Raw genomic sequence first — 14,771 nt, forward strand, 5'->3', positions numbered from 1 at the left:
ATTGTTATGAAGTACAGAAAGTGTATTATTGCAAAGGAAGTCAAAACATTTCATGTGCCAATGCAGAAGTCTTATAAACTAAATATTTATTATAAAGTTGAGCAGTGGAATAATTTAAATAATGATTAACACCTTTGCCCAAAAAAATGTAAAGTAAGTGAAATCAAAGAGTGTAGAGTGTCAGCGTCAAATATGTTCTCATATCTTTGCTGCATGTACTTTAACCAGAGTCCATAATAATAATTACAACTAGATTTATAAAGCGCATGGTTAGGCCGAAAGCATGTCCCCGCGCAACAGACAGATAGCCCGAAAGTCTACCACACCAACAGTCCTACCTGCTAACAAAACACGAGAGCGGCAGACATTCTACGGCCTTCCTACCCAACATGACCCTGTTCCAGAACAAATTGGTAAGCCAGGTTTTTAGCCTCTTATGGAACACTATTTCTGAGGGTTCCATTCTCAGTTGAAGAGGCAGAGAATTCCAGACCTTCCTAGCTGGAAAACCAAAGGAGCAGCCGCCCATCCTGGCCTTCCTCACCCTAGTAACCACTGCCATGTTCGTCCCTGAAGACCGTAGGCTACGTCTTGAGTGGTGGCCCTTCACCATTGATGCTAAATATTGTGGGCCCCTGCCATTAAGCATTCTATGGCAGAAGCCCATAACTTTAAAGAGAATTCTCTCGCTGAGTGGCAGCCAGTGCATGGTAGCAGGGGCTGGACCTGCGGGACCATGTCTAGGTAAATGTAGCCGCATTTTGGACCCTCTCCAGCCCAGTTGCCCCAAGTAGAGGACTTTGAAATAATCTAACTGTGCAGACACCAGTGCCTGCACAATGGTTTCCTGGCACTAACGTGGAGGAGGTCCATGATTTTTCTTAGCATTTAAAGAATATTGAAACATTTCCCTGCAACACAAGCTATCTGGTGTTCAAAAGAGAGCTTTGGATCGAGCCTCACTCCTAGGTTCTTAACCTTTTCTTTAGGGGCTGGGGCCGGGCCCATTACATCAGGCCGATGTCCAGATGGAGGGAGACTTACCAACAATGAAAACCTCGTTTTGTTGGCAGTAAGCCTGAGGCAGCTGCTGGTCATCCAATCAGCCACCACTGCCATACACAGCTTCAACTGGGCAGCTGCACCTCCTGCCCCCTAGGATCAGGTAACGATCAGTTGAGTATCATCGGCATAGGACACAATGGTCACATTGTGTCGCTCGAAGATCTCTGCCAGGGGCGCATATACAGGTTGAAGAGCATAGGGCTCAAAGGTAAGCCCTAAGGTACCTCCCTGTGGCAGAGGCAGCGGATCCGAGGAGAATGGCCACTGGGCAACTTGGGAAGAGCGGTCCTGGAGAAAGTAGCCAACCACCTCAGAGCACAACCCGACACCACAGTCCCCAATCCGATCTAATAGGAGGCCATGAGACACGGTGTCAAAGACGGTGCTCAAGTCCAGCATTATTAGTGCAGCCGTCTGCCCTTCATCGGCACAGTGCCGGAGTGATCCATAAGCACCAATTAGGTACAAACATACTTGGTGAATATGCACTGAAATGTATCCAGAATTAATCCAAAACCAGTGTTTTCTCTATTCCTCTAGAGTAGAAACACTAGTTGTTTGCAGAATAAACAGTTTTTTTTGCATAGGATGAGGAAGCAGTCATTTAGCTATATACTTTTGATGTAACATACACAAAAGAGAGAGACATTTATGACACACATTTCTGTGGTTATGTTGGGGAAAAGCTTTGGCAAACAAGTTAATTAGTTATAATGATTATAGTAATATGTATCTGTAGAAATCAGAAAAAATGTAAAACTGGTTGACAGAAAACCATGTATTTTCCTGTCTGTATTGGTTTTTAAATATTACTAAAACAGAACATCGTTTTTTGAGTGAATCTAAATGCTGTCATTATGACTGCCAATGGCTATGTGGATTAACAGGAAAGGGAATTAAAAAATAATGTTTTCTATTAAATGTTAAACATGCATAGGTTTGTACAAGGTTGATACTAAAATGTGCATGTTTTCATAAAAGTGTAATGGTATCCACATATACATATCACGGAAACCTACCACACATTCAAGTATGGGTGTACATTTAACAGTTAAATATATGTGAATATATACTAGTTTCAGCTCAATTTTTTCCACAAAACACACAATAAATGTGGATTAACACATATATAAATTTGCAAAAAATAAATATAGATAATTACAGACGTAAATGTCAAAAAATAAACACCATAGCTCTTCAGAAGGTAACCCTTACGTATCTTCTAAATGATCAGAACAGGGAAGAACAAGACCGCGCCATATGTAATTTAAAGAGAGGATACTAGACATTGGCCATTTATTCTTACTTCATGTTTTATGTCAAATAAGGGATTATAGCTTTTTGTCAGCGTAGTTGTTTGATTTAAAGCAAACTTTGTTTGCATCTGAGCCTGCATTTTGCAGAGTTCAGCTAGCAGGGGGCTGCGCATTCTGTAGAGTATTTAGGGTCTGCTTAAATTTCCTGGCAAGAATGCTGATTGTAAAAAGGCTGATCTATAAAGATGGCCATACTTAGACACTAAGCAACTGTTTCAAGGTGTGCATTCCCGTCAACTATGAACATCATAGACATGAGCTCATTTCTGTGAACTCTGGGGTTTAACGCATTCCTGTAATTGCAATGTTTACAAGGTGATGCAGTTAGACTTATGATTGAAAGAGAGGCAAAGCAAAGAGAGGAAATATGTTAGCTACTTCGACTAGTGTTCGCTCTGTCAATCCAACAAACCATTGGTACTTTTAGAGTTTGAACATGTATTTACTAAAGCTAACAAGGATCTGTCTAGGCCCAGTTACTTTTGTTATAATTTCCTATAAGTGGAATTTACTTGTTTCAAACAAAGGTCACAAACTTTGGGACTTTAACTACACAATGGAGAGGTATGTCTAATACTAAAAGGAGATACTCATTGTTATATTACAAATACAGATGAGAACCCAGACATGTAACTTGTTTGTGTGGCATGTGTTTATTCTAGGGCAACGGGTAGCAAGGTAAGCTGTCAGCCTTATACCATATCCTTCATCCAAAAAGTCAATGTTGTGATTTGTCTTCCTCTATCCAAGCCTGAAACCAGGACAGGACAAGGGGTGCTGACATAAGATTTCTAAGATGGAATCAAATGTGCCTAAGAAAGCAGTGAGCGTGTCTATAGATATGAAGATCTTAAAACTTGTGAGGGGTGACAGAGGGTTTCTTAATTAAAAAGAATGTTCATTTACGTGTGCATAAGCTAGCATAATCAGACTTCAAAAATCATTAACTGGTCTGTTGCCTCTTTGCACTGACAGCTGTAGAAAATGCGGCTTTTAAAAGTTGCAAAAATAAGTTTCCTGCGTGCACGTTTCTTTTCTTCTGTGTGTTCCTTTTCGTAAAATAATCGGAATGGGATTTATTTCATGGTGCTGCTTCACTCACTGTAACAAACTGCAGGCTTTGTGGGAAGCCATGTTGAAGGTGTTCTGGTAATGTTACAACAATCAAGGCTTCTACTGTCTGCAGCCACAACAGGATTTCTATTTGTTTTAAATGGATTATTATTCAATCGTGAAATGTAAATTCTCTTGTTTGTAGTGAAAAGGGGATCATTATTTATTAATAACTTGGGTGGTTCCTAGAGCAGCCGGTTTTAGGTAACGGTTCTGCAATGCTGATTGGTTTGTGTCATTTAACCCAAGGGTACCATCTCCTGTTATGTTGACGGTGTTATTTCCTTATGCTCTGAAACTATAAAATGTGCCTTTTTCTGGGATATGTGCCAGACCTTTTTTGCTTGGTACCATTAAAACAGACTCCATGGCAGTCTGTTCATTGATTCAGAGTTTTCCTTTATTCCAGAGCGAGCAGTCTTCGTATCAGTCTGCCTTCTGACTTTATAATTGGACTTGAGATTTAGACCTGATAGTCTCCATAGTAGGCTCTTTGCTGATTTACCTCTTTTCCTTGAATTACAAAAATGAGTAAGTTTATGTTTGTTTCTTGCTGAACTTTATTATAATTATGGCTCATTCCCTTAGGTAATGACATCTCACATTTGTTTTTATTTTTATGTATTATTGATGCTGATTTGAATCGGACTGACTCCCTTTTGCCTTCTGTAGTGATTCTTACATTTTGAATAAACCTTCCTAGTTTTTACTTTGAATATTCTCCTGCATTGTTTTTCTTTAATAGCACTACGGCCGCCTCCTTGGGGACTCTACAGCTAGGATCCTGCGTATCAGCCGTTTGAATGTATTAGTGTAAAGAGCCGACAGGGGTAATGTCTGTGTTGGTATCTAGGCAGGCTAAACTGAGATGGGGAGCAATGGAGCCCTCGACATTTTTAGGGGTGTTAGGAGATAATACAACATTGTGTACATAAAGTGGGGATTTACATTTTTGAATTACATTCTTACATTACATTTCCAACATCTACAATTGCATTTCCATCTTTGCATTTTTAGTCCAAGGAAGGGCCTTATTTAGGGGCTGGTGGGTGTTCCCCTGGCCTGGTCGTGAGTTCCACCACCCTGGGGAAGTGTCCACCACATTTAAAGGTCTGAGGTGTCTGCCGGGGATCTGTCTGCTGTGAATGGAGACGCGGCCATGGCGGCCCCTTCACAGCAGCGATGTTTGTCGGACTGGTGCCATGTCTACATCATTCACCCAGCAAACTCTCAAAGGAGCAAATGACCTCAATTACTTCGGGCCTGACTCCCAAAGGCATTTGTGCGCCCGGATCCAGATTTACTAAGGATTTGCAGCGACACTCGCGTCACGCTAAGCTTCGCAAAGAGCTGCAAATGTATTTAGCGCTGAAAGGTGACCCTTGAGCTCCACCAAACCCACTTTGCTCCAGCCCCTGAAAATGTGTGCAATGTGGGGGGGGCATGTGTGGGGGAGGCTAATGTAGAATATTCAATTTAGATGCAGAGCCAGATTTATTAAAAAGTTATGGCACTGCTGGCCCCAAATCCTAAAACCAAAGAAAAGCAAGGGATCATGCAATCTATCACCATATATACCTACATGTAGTATGTATGTTTTAACATAAAGCACACATCTTCCATGCCTCCCCCCGGAGTAGTTGTCTAGATGTAGGAATACGTACTGGAGCGCGTACTTCCAGTCCAGTGCCTGTGCAGGACAGCTCAGATTCAGCCTGAGCCACAGCGAGAGGCACAACAGCCATATTTAGAGCATCGTCCACCAATGGCGTAACCACCAGGCGACTATGAACTGAATCTGGAGCTGCGCGCTCTTCTGCCATCAGCGCAATCCAGTGCTGCAATTTTTCAAGGAGCACGCTCCTGCGTGAAGGATAGTAAATTGGGGTGCTGATTTGCAGTTCGGTGCAAAAATCACATTATTTCAAAGTGCAATTTGCACTCCTAAGTGGGAATACACAGACGATTCCACCGGTGTGGCGATATTTTCTCTATGTGCAAATTTGCTGAAAGGGGCAAGTTGTGAGAGTTGTGGCATGGAGACACCTATTGTGGTAGGTGACCCCTTGGGTATTCACAAACTGTGATACGCCCATTCCAACTCTGGGAGCGGTTAGAGATGTTCATCTGAGAAGGGCAGGAGTAAGTCTATCTTCAAAGTGAGAATGTGGAAGGGTTATTGAGATATGGCATTAGCTGTGGTGTTGCACATTGTGTCTTGTCATTCTTGAAAAGCAGCGCTACAGAATTCTGTGCGCCTTTGGGTGATTCTTGGTAAATCTGAATCTATCAGTATATCCCACACATGTTGGCTCTGAAAACCATATGTAAGAAGAGCAGATGTGGCCTAACGGCAGGAGCTGCCGACTTTGGAGCTGGGGAGCCAGGTTCGCGCCTTGACGTCGGCTCAACAGCCTGTGATTCTGGGCAAATCACTTAATCTCCCTGTGCCTACTAAAAATGAATCTGTCCTTGTGTAATGTAACTGGTGCTCATGTAAAGCGCTCCAATACCTACCTTCAGCTTGAGTTTTCCCTATATAAATCCGCAAAAAAACAAACGTTTGCATTGTTAGTAGCAGCACTGGTGCAACTCCAGGACCTTATACCTTTTTGTAGTCTTCAAAAGAACTGAAAATCAGAATTCCATCCTGGTTGATACACAGCGACTACTCATGGTCGTAAATACCCAAATATCACTGATGCATGCACCCCTGCCTCCTGCTCCTCTGTACGCCCAAGGGCGCCTTTTTTACGGTGAATCTTCAAGTGCTATGCAACATGCTTTTTTGCCTGCATGGGAACCCTACAACCAGTCCTCCTTTAGTTCACATCTTTTCTTGCCACCAGGTAACAATATGTACAGATGGCCTCATGCAGATCACCCCAAGTCCAGAACACTCCTTTCTTTCCCTGTAGCCTTCTGTCTTTACACCGAACCCTTGAAGTTTCAATAAAATTATCAAGACCCCACCCCCACACCAGTGAACCCACAGCACATGCCATTAGCTGCTGAGATACTGCACCTAAAACCCAGCCAGGGCATCATACAATCACAGATGTCCACGGTCAGCCTCAAAGGGACCATCCAGTGAATGATGTCACAACATTTCGCAAAATCCAAGCAGACGTCATCAAATAAAGATACTTTCTAGAATACTGGTTGTTGTTGATTGTTAGTGATATGGGACTGGGTGAACAGAACTTTATTGTCTTGACTGGAAGGTCCTTTTAAACTACATCTGAGCAGCGCTAGGCTCAGGCGCCTCAACGGTGGCCGACACCAGATTGGAGATCAGCTCAACAAAGTGCACCATGACGTCTAGTCTACCATGCTCTCTAGCTGTACTAAGTTCCTGGACTTTTAAACTGATCGCTGCCTCCTCTTTAAAGAAAATGCAAAAAAAAAAAACTGTTTGCATCCTGGTGCTGAGAAGTCTACCTCGCGGGGACCTTCCTCTCAACCTACACTTTCTGCTCCATGGTACAAGGACTCTTCCTTTTTTTAAAAATATTTTTATTTGCATTAAGGGGAACAAAAAGAAAAAACATAAAAAGCAATAACTGTCTACATACAATTTAGCAAGATGAGTAAATTAACATATCCAATGCAAAAGAATACATAAATCATAAGCACAGTAGAGGCCAACCAAAAAAAAAATACTACAAAAACAAAAAAAAAAAAGAAGAGAAATATACTGTTATTAAGACTTTATTAATCCCCACATTCTGTCGACTTTCCGCTTCGTCTGCAAGCCCCTTGTAGCGGCAAGAGCAAGCTCCATGTTATATATTTCCTTAACAAGACTCCACCACTCCATAACCATTGGTGTTTTTTTTTTTTATCCAAGCTCTAGCAATAATCAGCCTTGCACATGTAACTAAAATGTTCAACAAGTCACAAACTACCTTATTACCCCCAGATATACCCACCAACACATCCATTGATGACAATGTAATAGGACGAGCAAGTCTATCAGAAACAGTTTTAGTTATTCCATCCCATAATTCAATAAGATGCAGGCAGGAAAAGAACATGTGAATAATATCAGCACCACTTAGATCACATTTTGGGCATTTCGTACGGTCACTGAAGTTATTATTTGTTGCCCATTTAAGAATTCTCTCGGGAGTATGATAAAGTTGACATACGGTTTTGAACAACTGTAATTTAAGACTGGAAGATTGTACTGACACATTTAAGCTATTAAGAGATGAAGTAATCAAATCTGATGGTACATTCATTGCCAGCTTTCTACTCCATTTCTCAGCTAATTTTGTAATGTCATTAATATTGTAGCCAGAAAAAATCTTATACCCTATACTAATCAGGGCTTTATCTGCTTCTCTATAGATACAATTCCAAACCTCGGAATCTAATATAGTAGTAAACTCTAATTTCCTCACTAGGTAATCCTTAATCTGATAGCATTTAAACCGAGCCACTTCCGGCAAATTGTAACACATCTTCAGTCGTTCATATACCATAAATCTCTTGTGGTCATATAGATCACCCAATAGTTTAAGCCAGAGTCTGATAGTAAGCGACAAGCTGAGTCATGAAAAATTGCAGGTAGACCCGGATTACACCACAAGGGTGTTCTATAATGAAAAATAGAAACCTTACTCTTAACGAGAATGGAGCGCCAAATATTAACTGTATCTCGTACCGTCTTGAACTTTACCCGTTTAAAGTAATTGGGGTCGTTTAGCCTATAAAGAAACATATTAACATCCCGTCCTAACAAAAATCTATGAAAATATAAGCATTTATCGGGGATCAGCAGGCTACGAAAACGAATCAGAAAAGACGACCAATAATAAAGTTTAAAATCCGGGAGGGCCAGTCCTCCTTGATTAAAAGGAAGTTTAAGTTAGGACCCAGCACGCCGGGCTTTCTTATATCCCCATATAAAACTGCTAATAATACCCTCTAACCTGAGAAAATAAGAATTGTTTACCCGTAAGGGAATCGAACGAAAAAGATATAAGTATTTTGGTAATATTTTCATCTTGACCAGGTTTATTCGGCCAATAATGCTAAGCGGTAACTTATGCCACTTCTTAAATAGCATAGCAGTCTTTTTTAATAATGGTTCATAATTCAATGCCACAGTTAGATCAATATACGAGGAAATTTTAACCCCCAGGTAAGTTGCTACAGAACAAATTCCTAAAACCGGGGCTGGCGGTTGATGGTTCATAATAATCTGAGTTTTGCTGGTATTGAGTCGATAGCCTGAAACTAAGCCATATTTCCCTGCTTCTACTATAATACCCTTCATAGCTTGAGGCACATTGGAAGAAAAAACTGCAACGTCATCTGCATACACAGTAATATCAAGGGCGTTTGAACCGTTTAAAAAAGGGCAGATTAAAGCTTGGCAAATAACAGGGGTGACAAAGGACACCCCTGCCGTGTCCCTCTCCTGATTGAAAAAGTAGAGGAGCAAATTCCCATGTAACATACCTTGCCCATAGGACTATCATACAGCGATTGGATCCATCTCAAGAATTGGCCTTTGATACCAAACGTCTGCAATGCAGCCCATAAAAAGCCCCACCCCACTCGGTCGAATGCCTTCTCTGCATCTAATAAAATCATACCGAGTGGGGTAGACTGGGTCCGAGCGGCATCAAAAGCAGAGATAGCCATATTAATATGTGCTGTAGTATCTCGTTTTGGGATAAACCCATGCTGCTGTAAGGAAACAAGCTGAGACATTACTGGTGCCAACCTAGTTGCCAATATTTTTGTAAAAAGTTTAGCATCACTATTAATGAGCGAGATTGGTCTATAAGAGCCTCTCTCCTGAGGTGGTTTGCCCTTTTTTAAAAAGAAAAAAATTTGGGTTAGGTTCCAAGACTTTGGTGCCTGCTCCCCATTGCAATAGCATAAATCACATTGATTAATAGCGGTATCAGTTCCTCCATACAATATTTAAATAATTCCAAGGGAATAGAATCCTCACCTACAGCTTTGCCAGCTGCTAAGGAGTTGATAGCATTTTTAATTTCTGCCGTTGTAATGTCTGCCGCAAGTTGATCAGATTGTTCAGGCTCCAAAGTTTTGACTCTATTTACCGCTATATAATTTTTAATATTATCCTCCGAAACTACGGTTTCTGGTGTATAAAGATTTTGATAAAACAATGCAAATTGTTGCAATATTGACTTGGGGTCTAAAAATAATTGGTTATATCCCCTTTAATTTCTTTAATAATATTCTGAGATCGATATACAGCCACTTTGTAAGCTAATACTTTGCCAATCTTATCGCCATTTTCATATTGGTTAAGTTGATATTTCTTTAGTTTACTAATACTCTTAGCCCTAAAAAGATTTTTTAAAGCTGCTTTAAGTTCAACTAATTGGAAGCTTAATGTATCCAAATTCGTTACCCCAGTTACTAAAGCTTCAGATATTTGATGTTCAATATCGAGTATGTCCGCAAGCATTTTCTCATTTTGGCATCGGCGTTCTTTATTTTGCCGCCATATAAACTGTTGTGTGAATCCACGTATGCTTGCTTTACAAGCGTTCCATACTGTCGGAGGTCGAGCAGAGTGTATATTTATGTCAATAAATTCCTTTATATGCTCTTTAAGTTGATTCACAAAATTAAGATCCGTGAATAAATATCTAGGAAATGAGAAGAGACGAGGAGAAGATTTCACAGTTGTGACCTCAAATGTTAAAGAGATCGGATTGTGGTCCGAAGTCACCCTTGGACAAATTGCCATAGAGCTAGTTCCGAGAATAGAATCTGAGACCCAAACCATATCTATGCGTGAGCCTAGTTTATGTGCTGCGGAATAGTACGTATAGCCGTCCAAATTGGGGTATAAATATCTCCAAGCATCTTTAAGAAGATGAATTGCTGCCAGATCTATAATTGCAGCCCTAGTTTTCCTCATTCTCTGAAACGAGCTTTTTCTGATAGTATCTAAATTATAATTCATAATACAGTTAAAATCCCCAAGCACAATGTATTCCCCATCCCATGCGAGCAATTCCATATTAATCTGGTCAATAATTTTTGGCTCATCCTGATTTGACGCAGAGACCCCACATATTGTATATTTACAGCCTTCCAATATTATCTGTACAATTGTCCATCTGCCCGCCTTATCAGTTAATGTTACATTTCAACCTTCAGATTTTTATGTTTTAGTATTGCCACCCCCCCCCCCCCCCGGATTGAAGCATTGAATTCAGTACAAACCATAATGTCATATCCCAGTTGTTTAAGCAATTTTTTATCCTTATATGCTACGTGGGTCTCAGTGATAACCGCAATTTGAGGATTATACATCTTAAGTTCCTCATACACAAGATTCCTCTTAATTAGGACTCTTCCTTTTCCATATCAAAAGCACCACATTTGTATTCACCAGCCCGCCTGACTCCATCCTCAACTTCTGGAAGCCATCTTTCATACAACTCAGGGGTGATCTACCCACACACGTACAACCACACCACACCCACCCTTAAAAACTCACTGGGTTCTCCTTCCAACATGGATCAAGTTCAACCCAGCCTGCATCATCTAGAAGAGTGGATCTTAACCTTTGGTCTAAGGACCCCTGGGGGCCCAGGAGGCATTCTCAGAGAGTAATAAATGCTGTGATTGATTGATTGAGAGAGTATGTGACTTTTTTACAAAACTAAATAATATTGAAATGTAATAACATACAATTAATAAAGAATAAGAATGCAGAAGCAAAATAGAAAATCTGAAAACTTTTTCTATATTTGATTGTAAATTAAACAACATGGTTAAATGTTTTAGCATTTGTTTTGGGGTATACTTGTTTTTATATTTGTGTGTACTGATTAGACTTTCAAATCAGACATTGCTTAGGCCATGAGCCCCTGGCTTCCTAAAATGATTCAGTGGGGGTCCACAGAAGTCTAAAGGTTAAGAACCCCTGCACTTTCATGCCATCTCACCAATAAACTGGACGTAACTCAAAAACAAACCCTCACTCGAAGCACCTACATCACAAACCTTAGGAAGCTGGAGCTAAGAAGCCGAGGAAAGAGAAAACAAAAGACAAGACCTCTCCTTCGAAGCCCCCACCTCTGAACCTCATCCTTCAGCTGAGCTTCAGCACACATCTTAAGACCCCCCCTTGCAAGCCCACTCTGTTACCTCAGCATAACCCACTGAGCTTGCTTTACTCCTCCTTAGTTTATGTACATGTCCGTCTGTGCTTCTGCACCTGCTGGTCTCGGCATTTAGAGCCATATTATCAAGAGAAGGCTTCTATGGGAATTCAGAAGGGCATATTATCAAGACCATTATCGCCGCTTTAGCAGCAGTTTCTTGTCGATAAAAGCGACGATAATGTATCGCCCTTTCTTGATAATATGGCCCTTAGTTCTTGTCCTATGTAAACTCTTCTTCTAGTCTCTGGGGCTGGGAGCAAACTTTTTAAATTCCCACGATCAAATCAACATGAAACAGTACCTGCCTCCTCCGAGCCTGATTACGACATGCGTACTTTACGCAAGTGTACGTCCTGCGTAAACGATGCCACTATGAGCAGGCGTAAAGTACAGATCTCGTAATTCATCGTTTTTATGTTTCATCCCTATGTGCTAAACAACGCCGTCGGGTCAATTCACAAAAGCATTTATCAGTGCGGGACGTAATGCTACAGGAGAGCTCTTTTACGCAGTCTCGCGCGGCTTTGTAAAAAGAACTGCAACTTCGAACTCCCTCTTAGTAAAAGTCCTAGAGTTCCTTTCTGTTTACACTAATTGTACAGGGATATTCCCGGAGTATTTCCATTTTAGATGTTCTGGGGCCAGTACATAAAGTTATGTGAAAGTGCGTAAACGAGTATCACATCAGTACTAATTTATACACTCCAAAGCGCCTTTGTGAATAGGCCCCTAAGTGCACAAGACAGGAAGCAAGAAACTGTTTTATTTTCCAAAAAGAGGGTGACTTACAAAGCACAGGTGGGACAAATGTGACACCTACCTGGGGCCTAAAGTCTTGTCTGATATCACTTTTTATATATCCTGTAAAAATGGACTGTTCCCAAGAAGTCCAGAACAGACGTCCTTAGGTCAAGCCCTTGTGCACCTCACTAGTGCACGATGCTCGCACCTCCTGCAACAAATATCCATCGTTTCTGGCAATCCCCATTATATGTTTGCTCTGAAGGGCATAGCTGGGTCTCGCGGCTTGACCTTAGTCACACGTTAGAATCCTGGAGGGACTGCCTGGCCTTTCCTACTTCCAAGGTCGATCAAATGTGTACCATTCAGCATTTAAAAAACAAAAAACAACGTTTTTCAGCACCAAGGTGACCTGAGGTGAACGTTTGCTTAAAGAGGTACACGTTTTTATCATGGAGCGAACATTAATACAGAAGGTGTCAATGGCACCAGAGGTGTGAGGTGCCACAGCACCCCAAATGCTGCGGGTCTTTCGGAACCTGCCAAGGGGTCCATTTCCCTTGATTCCATCAGGCTCCACGGCACCGTTACTACATCATTAATTTGTGCCTCCCTGTGTATTAACAGTGTCTCGGGGTGTTATGAAGCACTGCTAAGGTAGGTGTTGGCGCTATATAAACCACCTAAAGAAACATACACACGGAGGACAATATGTACGAGCGCAATTTCCCATAGAGACAGAAAGAGTAAACCACGTTGACACATCTGGCCCAGAATACACAGAGGCATGGCCGTTCCCACGTGGATTTCGGCTCCACATTTTCAGTGTTATTCAATAACAAACAGCAAGATGTATATATTTCTTCTAAGAGGGCACGATGACTGGGTGAGTTTCAAGGGGACCGGGCTGTGACTACATAACTGGCTTCAGGGGTCAGCAAAGTGCAGACACTGCGGCCTCGGGCCCGTGTGCTGTGCGCAGAGTGCGTCCGGCACCTACAACGACTCCCAGAACAAGGCCTCGTGGTGACCCCCACTGGCTGCAGGACCCTAGAAATACTATACAACGCCCTGTCAAGGAGAGTGAGTTTGAGTGGGGTTGGAAGAGAGGCTTTTTTTTACGTTGTGGAAGGGTTTCAGGTGGGTGGGTGCATTGAAGTGCACGAGAGACAATTTTAATATGTTGGGGGGCGAAGCTCGGTCCAAGGGGGGTGACTCCCCCAAAACAAGTGCAGTTGATGGGCTTCACTGCAAACAAAAGAAAAGTCGGCAAGATGGCTGAGCTCGGTAAACAGATCTCCTGGGTGCCGCGAGTAACATGCTTTGGGAGGCTCGCGACTTGCTGCTGGGTACATTCTTTACTTCTTTAAGTGAAACATCCCGTGTTTGCTGCATATTTTCTCCAAGGGGTACAACTCCCCCCACCCACAGCGCAGAGAGGTGAGTGGCAGCGATGAAAGCGCGCAGCGCGGCGCCTTCCTCCGCGCCCTGCCTGCGCCCTGTAATAAAGACATGGTCTGTACCTGCGGATACAAAGGTCGCCTGCAGGAAGGCCACCCGGGCGACCCTCTGGAGCTCCATCGCCGGCCCGGGTCGAGGTGCTGCTGGGGCAGGGGCTCAGCCCGTCTCGAGTGCGCCGAGGAGAGTGGAGGCCGCACCGGGCGCGCTGTCTCCTGTCAGCCTCCACAGGAAGTGGAAACCCCAGAGCATCTCTCCAGGCCTCTGCGCCCTCACTCGCCGAGGCCCTGCCAGGAAACGCTGCCGCTGCTGCGGTGATCTCACTGCAATGACACTCCCCCCCAGCCCCCTGCCAGACACCTGCCCTGTACCTGCCAGTCACCTGCCCTGTACCTGCTAAACACCTGCCCTGTACCTGCCAGTCACCTGCCCTGTACCGGTCAGTCACCTGCCCTGTACCGGTCAGTCACCTGCCCTGTACCTGCCAGACACCTGCCCTGTACCTGTCAGACACCTGCCCTGTACCTGCCAGACACCTGCCCTGTAGCTGCCAGTCACCTGCCCTGTACCTGCCAGTCACCTGCCCGACACCTGCCCTGTACCTGCCAGACACCTGCCCTGTACCTGCCGATCACCTGCCCTGTACCTGCCAGACACCTGCCCTGTACCTGCCAGACACCTGCCCTGTACCTGCCAGACACCTGCCCTGTGCCTGCTAGACACCTGCCCTGTACCGGTCAGACACCTGCCCTGTACCGGTCAGACACCTGCCCTGTACCGGTCAGTCACCTGCCCTGTACCTTCCAGACACCTGCCCTGTACCTGCCAGTCACCTGCCCTGTACCGGTCAGTCACCTGCCCTGTACCTACCAGACACCTGCCCTGTACTTACCAGACACCTGCCCTG

The 14,771-nt window shown here is 43.2% G+C and overlaps 1 protein-coding gene across 3 annotated transcripts in view; it reads right to left on the reverse strand.

Annotated features, from left to right (window-relative positions):
* Positions 1–14,113, reverse strand: part of CD247 (CD247 molecule) — a 234,202-nt gene extending 220,089 nt beyond the window's left edge. For 2 of the 3 annotated variants that reach the window (XR_015299389.1, XM_086935549.1), the window contains exon 1: positions 13,930–14,110. Coding sequence is in view for 2 of the 3 variants with exons in the window: in XM_086935549.1 (XP_086791675.1) it covers positions 13,930–13,987 (58 nt within the window). In the remaining variant the exon portion in view is untranslated. Of the gene's footprint in view, positions 1–13,929 lie in introns of all 3 variants that reach the window. The other variant, XM_086935551.1, reaches the window with a different exon arrangement.
* Positions 14,114–14,771: the final 658 nt, after the last annotated feature.

The sequence above is a fragment of the Lissotriton vulgaris genome, chromosome 8, assembly GCF_964263255.1.
Source record: "Lissotriton vulgaris chromosome 8, aLisVul1.2, whole genome shotgun sequence".
In the NCBI taxonomy this organism is placed as follows: Eukaryota; Metazoa; Chordata; class Amphibia; order Caudata; family Salamandridae; genus Lissotriton; species Lissotriton vulgaris.